Source organism: Colletotrichum paranaense (assembly GCF_030867605.1).
Source record: "Colletotrichum paranaense strain IMI 384185 chromosome Unknown Scaffold_10.1, whole genome shotgun sequence".
Lineage (NCBI taxonomy): Eukaryota > Fungi > Ascomycota > Sordariomycetes > Glomerellales > Glomerellaceae > Colletotrichum > Colletotrichum paranaense.
The window spans coordinates 1,235,732-1,248,975 of record NW_026848968.1 but is presented as its reverse complement, the minus strand read 5'-3'; the positions used below and the strand labels follow the sequence as shown (position 1 = coordinate 1,248,975).

Below are 13,244 nucleotides of genomic sequence, written 5' to 3'. Positions count from 1 at the left end.
GGTTTCCTGCTTGAGACACGCAAAAGTCTTGGGAAAAGTTATTTATTGAGCCACCCGAACTGGAGAAAACTTACACATTGAAGTCGGGCAAACACGACCACGAAACGATCAAGCAATTTGATTATGTCAAAGCTGGAGAGTATGACTCTTTTCGGAACAGAGGAATGAATTTTACCCAGTGTATCGAATCCGCAAATACTCCGAAAAAACGGTTGAATCGACTGAAGAATGCTATGTCATCTACTGGGACTAAACTTTGCCACATACATCCTGGGCACCGAGACATCACCGTCGATACCAATACGGGATCCATCTCACTTTGGCTGATAGGGCCAGCATCCGTCGGCTCGACTATCGTGGAAGCCCGGGAAGAATTCCTTGACGGCCTGACCTTGTATGGAATCCACTCTGTACCAGGACACTCGTTCTTGGTTGGAAACCAGCACCCGCTCGATAGGTTGCTAAAGCATGATGACGAGCTTTTCGCCCAGGATCCTGATTTATGTTCTGGCAGTTCCAAGTTTGACCGGCTCGTCTTCTTGATTCTAAGAAAAGAGGGAATGGAAGGCCCCGACTGGTGACTTGTTTGTCGGACTTATCTTTCTGTTCTGAGAACTTTCCCTATTACATGGACAGTTACTTGACAAACACCCAATGTCTCACGGACCTCTCGGAAAGAGCATATGTAGTCCGAAGGAAATTATTGGTTCAAGCCAATTTGAACAAATCTGAATACTGCGTTGATGAAGCAGTAAGGACACCGCTTGAAAATAGATACCATATCGCTCGTAGCATTTCTCAGCTGTAATATGTGGTTTTCCCCGGGAACAAGGACACGAAAGTAGGCCACGTCTTATCAATCTTCATGGGACATGAAAGTTTCGAACGGTTGCCACAGAACGAGGTTTGCGCGAGACGTGAACAAAAGGTTACAGGAGACTACCTTGAATTCGAGTCTGAGATCGATCTTGCAACTCGGCAAGTTGTTACGGAAGAACTACGAGTAGATCTTACACGTCTTGACTTCCTTTCATGGATGGAATAGGAATGGCGCAGGATCGGGGAGGAAAATGGGCCGCTATGGCATCACTTTTCACATTTGCGAAGCATGGTGACTGATGGGGATCTGACACTTCCGGGTGGGAGATGCGTATTTATCTGAGGTTCCCAGTGGAAGCGGTTAGGAAAGCCCTTCATATTATAGCACAGAAATTGGGCATTACGGCGCTCTGGGAATCTCAAATGCTGGGAGACACAGTTGAGGCCTTCGAGGTGACAGAAGAGGACTTCTTGATTCCTAGTCCAGGCCCCGAATGAAGAAGGGAGAGTTTAAGGCCTGAAGAGTTTGACGGGTTAGACGGCGGCATCTACCGAGTCTGCATTGCTTAGGTATTCTCAATGATATGTTGAAAATTGGCTCACGATTCCTGATGAACACTACAAATTGTAGGTACTGTGCATACACATAAACACAATTGCATGTATAATTAGTAGTCTAATGTCTTTGAAGGGGAATCGTGGCCCTAAATGATAATAGCATTCAGTGACTGGATCCAATTGGAACTATAATCGGCAACGTGATTATGACCTTGCCATGACGAGACCGCAACTCTCTACTCCTCCTCGGCGGGAACCTCATCCTCGTACTCCTCGGCATACTCGTCATCCATGCCCGCGTCCTGGTACTGCTGGTACTCGGACACCAAGTCGTTCATGTTGGACTCGGCCTCTGTGAACTCCATCTCGTCCATGCCCTCGCCAGTGTACCAGTGCAAGAAGGCCTTCCTGCGGAACATGACGCTGAACTGCTCGCCAACTCTGCGGAAACTGTTCTGAATCGCAGTGGAGTTGCCGATGAACGTGGACGAGACGTCGAGACCCTTGGGCGGGACGGAACAGTGGGCAGTTTGAATGTTGTTGGGAATCCACTCAACAAAGTTGGTGGAGTTCTTGGTCTTGATGGCGTGAATTTGGTCTTCGACCTGCTTCATGGACACCTTTCCGCGGCTGTTGAGGGGGTTAGACGTAGCTCGAGAAACGGGGGCACGAGAGCGCAACTTACAACATGGTGGAGCAAGTCAAGAAGCGTCCGTCTCTGAAGTCGGACGCCAACATGACGTTCTTGGGGTCGAACATTTGCTGGGTGAGCTCGGCGACGCCAAGGTTCGAGAAGGACGCGGAAGAGGTGAGGGGCGCGAATCCGACGGTGAAGAAGTGCAATCTCGGGAAGGGCACGAGGTTGACGGCCAACTTGCGGAGATCGGCGTTGAGCTGGCCGGGGAAGCGGAAACCAGTCGTCAGGCCGGACATGACTCTCGACACAAGGTGGTTCAAGTGTCCATACGAGGGGTGAGCCTGCTTAAGTGTGCGTCTGCAAATATCGTACAGCGCCTCGTTGTCGATACAGAACGTCTCGTCCGAGTTTTCAACGAGCTGGTGAATCGACAGGGTAGCATTATACGGCTCGACGACGACCTCGGAGACCTTGGCGGACGGGAGGACGGAGAAGGTGGCCATCATACGATCGGGGAATTCTTCGCGGACCTTTGCAATGAGCAGAGTGCCCATACCGGACCCCGTGCCGCCACCGAGCGAGTGGGTGATTTGGAAACCCTGAAGGCTGTCGCAGGCCTCGGCCTCGCGGCGCACGACGTCCAGGACGGAGTCGACGAGCTCGGCGCCCTCGGTGTAGTGGCCCTTTGCCCAGTTGTTACCGGCGCCAGATTGGCCGTTGACCATGTTGTCCGGGCGGAAGAGGTTGCCCAGCGGGCCGGAGCGGATTGCCTCCATCGTGGCGGGCTCGAGATCGACCAGGACAGCGCGGGGGACATACTTTTGTCTACCGGCCTACGTTGCATGAGTTTGCGGTTAGAATTTTGAGAGACATCATGAGAGGGGGTGAGGCGCATATGAGATCACGAGGCGCGTGTGAGATGAAGGTAGTACCTCGGTGAAGTAGACGTTCAATCGCTCGGATTGTTGCTCATCAGTTCCAGTGAACCTATAAAAGTCAGCACACTATGCTCATAGATTTGCGTCATGGTGACTGAGCAGCTGAAAAACTCACTGTCCATCCTGATCCAAGCCATGCTCAGGGTGAATGGTTTGCCTGTTGTCGCGAACATTAACCACACGTTCAAATAAGTCCTCTTCACATTGATCTCAATGTCGAGATTGGCACATTCATACCAGAAAGCCGTTCCGACTTGGTTGCCCTACAAAGACTTATCATCAGTAAAGGCGCGTTGTGACGCGTTGCGCGCTGGACAGGGGCATGGGGAGACGTACACATTGGCCGGTTTGGAGGTGAATCTAGAGTGGATCACAGAAGCGTTAGTTTGTCAAGAGGGACTTTACAAAGTAAGGTACTCGAACATTCGCGCGCAACTCACAATTTCACGCATGATGCTGGTTCGAGGATAAGACGGGGTTGTGGTATATTACGATGGTTGAAGGACGCAAGACGCAGGACGCAGATTTTTACCCCGCTATCGAATTGTTGAAATCACGACAGGTGGTCATCTTATAGCGGGATTCCTTATTTCACAACAAACCCCTATCCTGTCCGTATCGCACGCTCGTCTCGCTTGCGCTGTGCGCTTGTTCACCCCGGATAGGCCCGGCCGTGGACACTCGGTCTGGACTCGAAAAACTTCCCCCACATGTTGGTACATGCATCTTGTTAAACTGCTGCCTTTTTGGAGTTTGATAGCTGCCTGGTTTATGATGTGTTTCTCTGGCACGGCAGAGACATGGACTTCCCGGGCTGTCACACTTTGATGTGGGAAGACAGAACAGACGGTGAGCGGTCAGAGCTTTTTGGGGCACTTTTTGGGGGGAATCTGTGTGGGAAAAAGAGAGAAAAATTAAGAAATAAAACTAAAATAAAGACAAAAAAGAACTTTGGCTGCCCAACCAACGATTCGAGCGGAGGTATCACCCGGGAAGAGACGCAAGCTAGACCATGTTGGGCCCATGACCCGTAGAAACGATTGGTAAATGTTGCTCTGTGCCACTCAGAAGTCTTGTGGATGTGTTCAAAATCCCCAAAGAGTCTCCATGTCTCCATGTTCGGCGATAGGCGCATCATCAAGACCCAAAAGGTGTGGTGTCACCAAACTCGTACTTCTTGTTGAAGAGCGTTGCCTAACGCCGTGACGCCATTCCAACCGCCCGACCAATGACTCTTTGGGATATACAGCTGCCTGTACTCACTCGAAACAAGCCGGTTGTTGTCCGTCGCCATGTTGATTCACGGTTGCTAGGTGTCTGCCTGCGTGTGTCACACCACCACACCCCATCGACCGACCGGTGCCGCCGCCGCCGCTTGGCCGGACGAGCCGGATCAGAGAGTCCGAATGCCCCCTCCCCTTCCCCCGTCCAGTCCGTGCTCACTGCTCCTCGCTCTCGGCGGACGAAGAGAGTTCGGCGCGCGCTTGAAATTCCCCCATGGCTCCGCCAACATTCCAGCGCGCACCCACGTGGGACGATCCAAACATGGAAGAAGTTAGGAAAGGTACAGCTGAGGAAAATCCGGGAAAATGGAAAGCTCAGCTCCCCCGCTCCCTCGAGTCCCTGGTGGCCTAGATTTTACATTTGCAGCGTTGAGTTTCGCGTCTCACGACGGCTTGGCTGTCTGCAGCACCCACGGTCTGCAAAGACGGACTATACCGACGTCGTTGCTGACGGATGTGGCCTCTCCCACATCCCGGAGCCACGGAAGTCTTTCAAAGGCCAAATGCTGCATAGGACCTAAGCTTGCTGCAGACAGCCGAGTCGTCGTAACAGCGCGGAGCCGCGAACCAAACGCAGGAGGCAGACCTGCCCGGCCGTGGTGGAACGCGTATGTATGCGTCTTGAAAAGGCTGCTGATTCTGGACGGGGACAGCCATCCAAGCCCATCGCAGCGAAAGCCGAGAAGAGTTGTTAATGAAAGATAAGGTTATTCATTCTTAAAAGTTTATCGCCAAGCGAGCATTGCTGCCATTGCACGACAGGTAAAGAAGAGTTTACATGTCCGCGCCCCTGACATGCCAATGATATCAGAGACATGCTGTGCAAGTGCTGATCATTCACATTCGACGAGGGCCTGCTTTGCCAGCTTCAGCACATCAACCAAGCAACCTTTGACACGGAAGGTGGTGATCCAGCCACTGACGAGGGGCTCAAGATGATCTGGAATGCAGATGTTTTGGGCGATCAGGGGCAGACGGGCAAAACGGAGGGTGTTGGCGGCTGGGCAGCGGGAGTGGCAGCGTGTTTTCCTCTTTCTTCCTCTTTCTCTCAGCCTTCTCTCAACTCGACCGTCGTCCCGTGGAGCCTCAAGAAAAAGTTTGCATGAAAGCGTCGTCGTCGTTGTCTCCTTCAGCCTCTTGCAGTAAACCCCTCATACGTCTTGGGTAGATCTAGACACCGATATGGTCTGGACCCTTTACTCGAATCCGATCAGAGTACCCAACCGTTTACCAAAAGCGATCGGTGACAGCGGCATCTAGTCTGGCTAGCCAGCGGGAGACGATAGAATCTGGTTTAGGGGGACTCGTAAGTTCTCTTTCAGACTGAGACATGGTGTCTTGAAGTTAAATGAACCGGAGGATGTGGCTTGCGCTTCAAAGAAATTGAGGAGTTTTCACCCCAAAGCCCCGTGTTGCTGAATGCGGTAAACCTACCGGGACTCGACTGTAACAGTGCAATCCCCATGGTACCGACTTCTGAGGGAGACTCCTGAAGAATGAGAATGGAATGAGATATATCTACATCCTCAAAACCCTGGTCTATACGGGTTTCCTTCTTACTCTCCCATCTTCAAGTTACCACTTGGAACACTCTCCTTGATTGCATCCTTTTCTGCTCTTCTTCAGCTTCTCAACACTCCTATTTTCCCGGGCATCATCAACTTCAGTCTTCAGCTCAGTGGCAGGAACCATCCTTCCATTCAGTCAGTCACTCCTTACGACGACTTTACTTCGACCAGAAAGATCCCGGTGATTTCGACATATCCGAAGCCCCCAATTCCCACATCTCAAGCCACCACCATGCACTTCTCAGCCAGCGCAACCTTCGCCTTGGGGCTGATGGCCACGCAAGCCGCGGCGAGGGGCATCGTCAAGGTGCCAAAGTTCTACGCAGCAGCCGGAACCCCGACCTACACGACCACTCTCGTCGCCCCCTTGACGCCTGTTCCCACGATCTACGCGCAGCCATCGGTGACCTCGTCATCGACCTCGTCCTCGGCGACTGCCACCCCAACTGCCTCCTCCAACTCGACTCTGAGCGCCGACCTGCAGAGAGCCCTCGAACTCCACAACATCTACCGCGCCGCCGTTGGCAACGCCAACTTGACCTGGGATGACGACTTGGCCGCGAGCGCTCAGGTCTGGGCCAATCACTTGACGACTGTCGGCAGCCTGGTTCACGACTCGAACCCCGGCGGCCAGGGAGAGAACTTGGCTTCGCAGTCGGGCGGCACCACCACCTATTTCACCAACGGTGTTCAGCTGTGGTTGGATGAGAAGCCGCTGTATGATGGACAGCCCATCCGCACCACTGGGTCGCCCAACTACTTGAACTATGGTCACTACAGTGAGTACTTTGGGCCTTGATTGAGAGGAACGTTGCAACTGACAAGTTGATAGCTCAAGCCATTTGGAAGAACACCCAGAAGGTCGGCTTGGCCATGGCCACCGACTCCAAGGGTACCACATTCGTGGTCGGACGTTACTTGCCTCCTGGTAACTAGTAAGTATCTCATCTCGCACTCATCAACTTCACAAGTCTAACTGTTCTCTTCCAGCATCGGCCAACTGCCCTACTAAGCATGGAAGGATGGATTGCCAGTGTTGTTTGAGATGTTCTAATCAACGCTGTTGGCTGGGCTTGACTTTTCTTTCGATTCTAGACCGCTTCTCCTTCACTAAGTTGCTTATGCTCATGGCAATATTTTCATGCCTTGGACCACTTCACTGCACATAGATTGTACAGTTTCCGTTCAGAATCTTCAACAATTCGAGAGAAATGAAAAAGAGCTTAGACACAATGCCGAGCAATCAATAAATCAACCTCTCCCACACTTGCAAAGAAAACAAAATGCCAGATCCGGAAAAGGGTGCAAGGTAAGGTTCTGACTTGACAACGCCGTCTCATCTTCGCCGAGTGTCCCCGCCCCACCAAACCAAGACCGCCGTCCGAAACTCGGCGGAGGAACTGGACGTGCACTCAGCTCATACTCCCACCTCCAACACCACTGACTCCCAATCTCGTCCGTCCGAAGAGTACACAAGTCGTACACAGCATCAATGTCTCCGCGCCTCGTACTCACATAATGGCAGGCACTGAGCGAGGTACCATCACAGTTCGCACCGCTGCCTCGGAACGGCGAACTGCAGCTGCTAAGCGCCGCTTCGTCCGCAGGGGCACCAAGAGCTGCTGGGAGTGTCGCAGACGCAAGATCCGCTGCATCTTTGACGATAAGGGACCTCGAGACACGTGTAAAACGTGCTGGCAGAAGGGGACGCCGTGTGTGAGTCAGGAGTTCCCCGAAGAGGATGCCCAGACGGCTCCGGCCCCGGTGGGCAGTCTCGGGGACCGGCTGAACCGGGTTGAGCGGCTGGTCGAGCAACTGTACCACCGGGTGGACGATCTTGATGTCCCTTTTTCCACTTCGCCGCAGGAGAAGGTAGCAGAAGACTGTAGCCCCGGGGCAGAAGAATCAGCCACTATAGGCCCAACTAGAGAAGCGTGTTCTAAGGCTGTCCGCAGCCCTTCATCAACTCAGAACGCAGACTCATCAACGGTAGGATCGGGTCGAACATTCAAAAGGATTCTCACTGACGAACGTCTTTCCATTGATCAAGATTCAATCACAACGTGAAAGCAATAATGCACAATCTAACGAGGACTCATCACGTCCGAATGCCCCCTCTCATTATGAGACCACGGCAACTATCCGTCCAGCAGTAAACGCAAAACTAGCTGCCTACACAAAACAGCTTGCCGCCGCGATACCCGCCATAGAAGATTGCAGGGTTATCTACAAGCTCTACTCCGAGGCTGACATTGTCTTTCAGCTCATGTTCACGCCCCACTGCCTATTGGAGCAGCTGAAGCCAGAGTCTGTCGAGCACTACTTGGAATCCCTCAGAACACCAATGCATCCCACTCTACTGGCCAAAAAGATGCTCATGTTGGGTACGATGCTTCAGCGCGTTCCGACCCACGCCGGAGAGGATGCGTCCGAAGAAACCTATCGTCTCGTGGACAAGCTCGCGGAGACGGCCATCTCTGTGGTGTGCGAGAACAACGTGCTCCTGGGCACGCTCGACGGCCTCGAATGTCTCATTCTACAAACTGTCTATCATGCCAATGGCGGCAATCCAAGATTATCACTGCTGACCTGCCGCCGTGCGATTACTGTGGCCCAGTTGATGGGCCTGCACCGCCCACACGATCCAGCTACCATTGAGACAGTGGACCCGAATTCGACAGCCGTTCCTGGCTTCGTGTGGTTTCGTCTGGTATACTTAGAACGCTTCATTTGCCTCCTTCTAGGGCTTCCCAGCAGCACCCATGATGCAAAGGTCATCAACGACGAAAAGACGCAGACGTACATCAACAGCCATCACATTGACAGGCTCGAACAAGTTCACTCCTCTGTCGCCGCCAAGATCATACAACGAAACGAGTCGGGGTCATATCTATTCGACATGGAAACCACTCACGCCCTAGACCAGGAACTCCAAGTTATAGCAACAACGATGCCCCCACGATGGTGGACTATTCCCAACTTCACCAAGCCGCACAAAGACCCCATGACAATCGTCCGCAACAGCCTCAACCTAGCCAACCAGCTGTTCCACTTCTTCCTCATCATCGAACTCCACCTACCATTCATGCTCCGCCACTCCAAGAACGGGGCGGCCAGCAGCAGCAGAATGGCTTGTGTCGACGCGAGTAGGGAAGTCCTCTCCAGGTTCATCGCGATCCGTAACCCGGAGGGAATATGCAGTATCCCCGACGCCGCTGACTTCTTCGCGCTCATTGCGGCCATGACGCTTATGCTCGCGCACATCGACGCCCGCAGACGCGACAGGGGGAGAGACATCCTCGCGCACCAGAGGCATACGGACCGCGACAAGGTCGAGCAGACGTTGGAGCACATGCGTGACGGGAGCTCCAAGAATACGGATATGCTTTCCATGAAGAGCGCCGATGTCTTGAAAAGCTTACTTGCAATCGAGGCTGATGCTGCCGGGGGTTCGACGTTCACTGCGAGTCTCAGTTCTGCGTCGACGCCGGCTTCGGCTTCATGTCCTGCCGGTGAAGGTCGGAGCACAGGTGATGCCAGGAATGTGCTGCAGCTTAAGATTCCTTGTTATGGGACGGTCATCATCTCGCCTGATGCTCCTCCTTCTCGCGAACCTTGGATGCCTGTCAGTCGTAACCACCAGGGTATGGTTCCGGACAGTCGTGCTCCGGGAAATCTCAGTGCTGCGAGCCCCTTTGTTGCAGGCCCTATGGCAGGAGTATGTCCAGGCGGGGGGGCTAGTGTGATACCAGGCTCGAGTGGTCAGGGTGAGAATCTGCAGCTCGATCCTAATGTCGATCCTAGATGGCTCTTTGAACTCGGAAATCCCAACCTCCTGGGCAATGGAATCGCCGCTGGGTTAGAGGATTGGCCGTTTCAGGGGGTTGATGCTGCCTTTTTTGACAGTATGATCAGAGGGTTCGAAGGTGGTGACGACTATGGCGGTGCAAATGTGCCATGAATGCATTTGAATCCTCGTTTTGGAAAACAAAAAGGACACAAAGGGAATGAATCCGCCAGGAAATGCAAGAGTCGAACTCGTTGGCCAGGGACCCTATTTATAATGATTCGTTTATGGACAGGATTCCAACACCATCATACATCAAGTAACTAGAGCATAAGGGGTATCGAAACACTCATCCCAGTCTTTCTTCCCAGACGACCAAAACTTCTCTAGAATATCCTTCGTTGCTAGAGGCAAATACGCACCAAGGTGTACACTCTCTTCGGCTAAACGCTTAGCAACGAACGACCTTACCGCCGCGGTCCCCGTCTTAGCCTCGAACCCAGCAACAATCATCGGCCACATGACGCAGCTCCTCAGAACCTGAGACTCGGCAGCCTTCTCGAGGAGGGCCATGAGCTTGCTGCCGTGTATTGTCTTCACGGCCCGCCAGCCCGCGGATGCGGGTATCACACAGACGCTCTGCAGGGAGGCGATGGCGAAGACCACGACGGCGGACTGATACACTTGCGCCATTGTCAAGAATTGCTCTTGCGATTCGGTCTTGGCGGCGGACCAAGTTTCGGGGGAGAAGTCTATGATGCGCTCGAGGAGGTCTTCAGCTTCTGTCTGGAGAGAGTCCAGTGTGTCTGACGACTCTGGTTGCGTTGCGAGGTATCGGAGGCGGTTGACGCAGATGATATCGATGAACAGTTGAACAGGGCAGGGGAGGAAGGGGTAGTATCCTGTTTCGTAGATTTCTTGGGTGAGACCTCTCATTTCGAAATTGACTAGCGGTGAAACTTGGTCGTATGCAGGGCTTGTTGAGTTTGCCAAGTTCTCGATGCTGTGGGTGTAAGTTTTATCAGTGCTCTGCACCTATAGTAGTAGCGGTTTATGTTGTGAGAGGTACTCACATCTTGCAGAATAGGATTACAGTCTTGTAGCCTGGCGCGGCGTCGCAAACACTTCTCAGACCACCTCGCATCTCGATGATAGCCATGAAGCCGTTGAGATGATGCCGCCAGTTGGAGGCTGTCACTGATCCCATAAGCTACACACAAACGAATTAGGGCCAAAGTTTCTCGGCTGGCGAGGGGGTATGGAAGGAAAGGGTGTGAGATGGAAGGGGCCAAGACACGCACATCTGCGTATAAGAACACAATCACCGCCGCCATCGTGTAGTCAGAGATTCTCCTCTTCTCATTTTGGTGGCTGATCTCTCCGTTCAAGGCCTGAATTGCCGTACATCGATGCTGATGGAATCGGGCCCGAACTTCTGCGTGATGCAAGTCGTTCTTCCTCGAAGACAAGCTCAGCAAGCGGTGGTTAATGGCCATGGCAACGAGAGTGTGTTGGATGGTAACTCCCATGTACTGAATGTATGACACGGGTACAAGCCAGGGGCTGTTGGTCAACTGATTCGCTGCAAAGAATGGGTAGACCTGTTCGTTCCCTGTTGCAGATCGAGACTACATCAGTTTCTTGGTTGCTTGAACAAGACAAAGCTCCGATATAGTAACGGAATATGGTGACTTACAGTAAAGTGTAGCCTCAATAACATCACAAGTTTCATCTCTCAATTCGTAACCTGGAAAAAGGTGCATAAGGTGGTCGGTACGAGTACCTGATACCTCGGATCTTACTGCCTTTGCAAGTTCTGACCCGCTCTGCTCTTTGTTGTCACCTTTCGATGAAATGTCGTCTTTAGTCTTGTTGGCAGGCGGGCTTTTCCGTTTCCACGTCCGGGTCTTGACCTTGCCAGGGGCAAGCCATACCAACGGCTTCTTGTCCTCGTAACCGGGACACACGACGCCGCTAGTCTTGCACTTTGCGCAGACGGGACGTGCCGAGTCGCAGACTAGTCGGCGCCGTTGACATTCCCAGCATTGCCTTCTCCGATTACTGGGTCCTGTCTGTGAATGTGCTTGTGCCTCTGTTTGCGGCGGTCCACCTACTGCGAGCGCCAATTGTCTAGAAGTGGAAGTCATCGTCTGATTAAGGGAAACACCCTATCTCAACGGCTCATCAAACGGCTTTACGTTTTGGGCTATTGGAAGTAGACGGAGTGACGGGATGGCACATCCATCCTGCCACCCGCTGGCTCGGGTCGAGTTTAATACATGTGGTGCGGAGTTGAGCTGCAGTCACCTAGGAGGTCAACTAGGTACGGCTAACTGGCGACGGCGAGCAGTGCCTGACCAGGGGCGCAGTGCATGTCTTGGCCACTTCAATAGCCTAATGAGGTAAAGCGTGGGGCATTCCTTCGAGATCATCGCTTCTCTAGCGCGTCAGCAAGACGGCCCTACGAGAGACGAGAGGGCGATGATAAGCGAGTGGTGCGCCAATGGATGAGTCTGATGATATCATTGAATGATCTTCATGGTTTCTGGCCTTAAAGCTATGAGCTATGAGGCCTGCTGAACGAGAGCACGGCGCTAGAATTTTGGATAACTTCTACCAAGCCAATCAGGCCACGAGAGCCATAGGCATTCATCGTAAGTAGCCGAATGAAACTCAGGAACACGTAGCAGGTGAGGTGAAGCTGTGAAATACGTTCAAATCATTCAACACATAGAGATGATAGCAACAAGATTTCATCAGCGTTCAAGCTTCATTATCACGAACTTTTGTTCTGAGCTGTTCTTATACAACTTCACGATATGGTTCTCGAATCTGGGTTCTTCTACTACTATTTCACATCAATTACATTGATAGGGTCGCAACTCGCTAGCGTAAACACCGGAAGCCGGAAATACCTACTTCCGAGTCACTTGCGTCGATGGTTTAGTGGTAAAATTCTCCGTTGCCATACAGCAGCGTCGGGGAGCCGGGGGTTCGATTCCCCCTCGACGCACTTTTTTGCTTTTGGCAATTATCGCTATCGACTGAGACCCTGGCAATTTTTTGCACCTGACAATCTCTCCTCAATGAGATTTAGGTAGAGTTGCGTAAATCGAGGGGTAGAGGTCGTTAGTGAGTTGATTGTCAATTAGCTGGACGATTGAAACATCTACTTTGCACACCAGACTGAGGTGGGCATCCCATGGGCAGACAAGCCTAGGCGAATGAACATACTTGTCCACCAACCACAGGCTCAATAAAGTGTGTAGTGTTTATTGGATTTCATGTCGACCTCCGGACTTCAGACGTTGAAGAGGATACCGGGGAGGCACTTTTCTCGGTATCGGTCCTGTGAAGTGCCTAGCGAATGATTCTCGACAGCTTCTATCATGCTATCGTTCGAGAGACCGATGTCAAATGTTGTGAACCACCCCAATTTCAAACGTTACTTTGGGGCCAGCTTGCTTTGCATCTAGAAGTTGACCTTACACGTCGCAAATAGCTGCTCAGCGTCAGGGTCCAACTCCTGATCGAGCAGAGATTTACAACTGCAACCCTGTAAACTTGGGGGGTTGCACCGGTAGCCGGACACGTCGGAGACTCGCGATATGAACGCGTTGTGAACCCACCCTAGCTTCATGTCGGTAGACGCTC

The 13,244-nt window shown here is 52.4% G+C and overlaps 4 protein-coding genes across 4 annotated transcripts; 2 read left to right on the top strand and 2 right to left on the bottom strand.

The window, feature by feature from the left end:
• Nucleotides 1-1,613: 1,613 nt before the first annotated feature.
• CPAR01_12103 (tubulin/FtsZ family protein) lies at nt 1,614-3,404 on the bottom strand (the record flags this gene model as incomplete). Its single annotated transcript, XM_060496361.1, has 7 exons — nt 1,614-2,007; nt 2,063-2,847; nt 2,947-3,001; nt 3,068-3,109; nt 3,190-3,215; nt 3,289-3,312; nt 3,393-3,404. 7 exons carry the CDS (start codon nt 3,402-3,404, stop codon nt 1,614-1,616), a joined length of 1,338 nt encoding a protein of 445 aa, XP_060345146.1.
• Nucleotides 3,405-4,541: 1,137 nt separating this feature from the next.
• On the top strand, nt 4,542-5,341 carry CPAR01_12102 (uncharacterized protein; the record flags this gene model as incomplete). Its single annotated transcript, XM_060496360.1, has 2 exons — nt 4,542-4,814; nt 5,102-5,341. The coding sequence occupies 2 exons, from the start codon at nt 4,542-4,544 to the stop codon at nt 5,339-5,341; spliced, it is 513 nt and encodes a 170-aa protein (XP_060345145.1).
• Nucleotides 5,342-6,035: 694 nt separating this feature from the next.
• Nucleotides 6,036-9,764, top strand: CPAR01_12101 (uncharacterized protein; the record flags this gene model as incomplete). The annotated part of the gene is made up of 4 exons (XM_060496359.1): nt 6,036-6,582; nt 6,636-6,738; nt 7,291-7,792; nt 7,989-9,764. The coding sequence occupies 4 exons, from the start codon at nt 6,036-6,038 to the stop codon at nt 9,762-9,764; spliced, it is 2,928 nt and encodes a 975-aa protein (XP_060345144.1).
• A 141-nt stretch (nt 9,765-9,905) lies between these two features.
• Nucleotides 9,906-11,737, bottom strand: CPAR01_12100 (C6 zinc finger domain-containing protein; the record flags this gene model as incomplete). The annotated part of the gene is made up of 4 exons (XM_060496358.1): nt 9,906-10,593; nt 10,664-10,800; nt 10,892-11,202; nt 11,287-11,737. 4 exons carry the CDS (start codon nt 11,735-11,737, stop codon nt 9,906-9,908), a joined length of 1,587 nt encoding a protein of 528 aa, XP_060345143.1.
• Between the last annotated feature and the right edge of the window lie 1,507 nt (nt 11,738-13,244).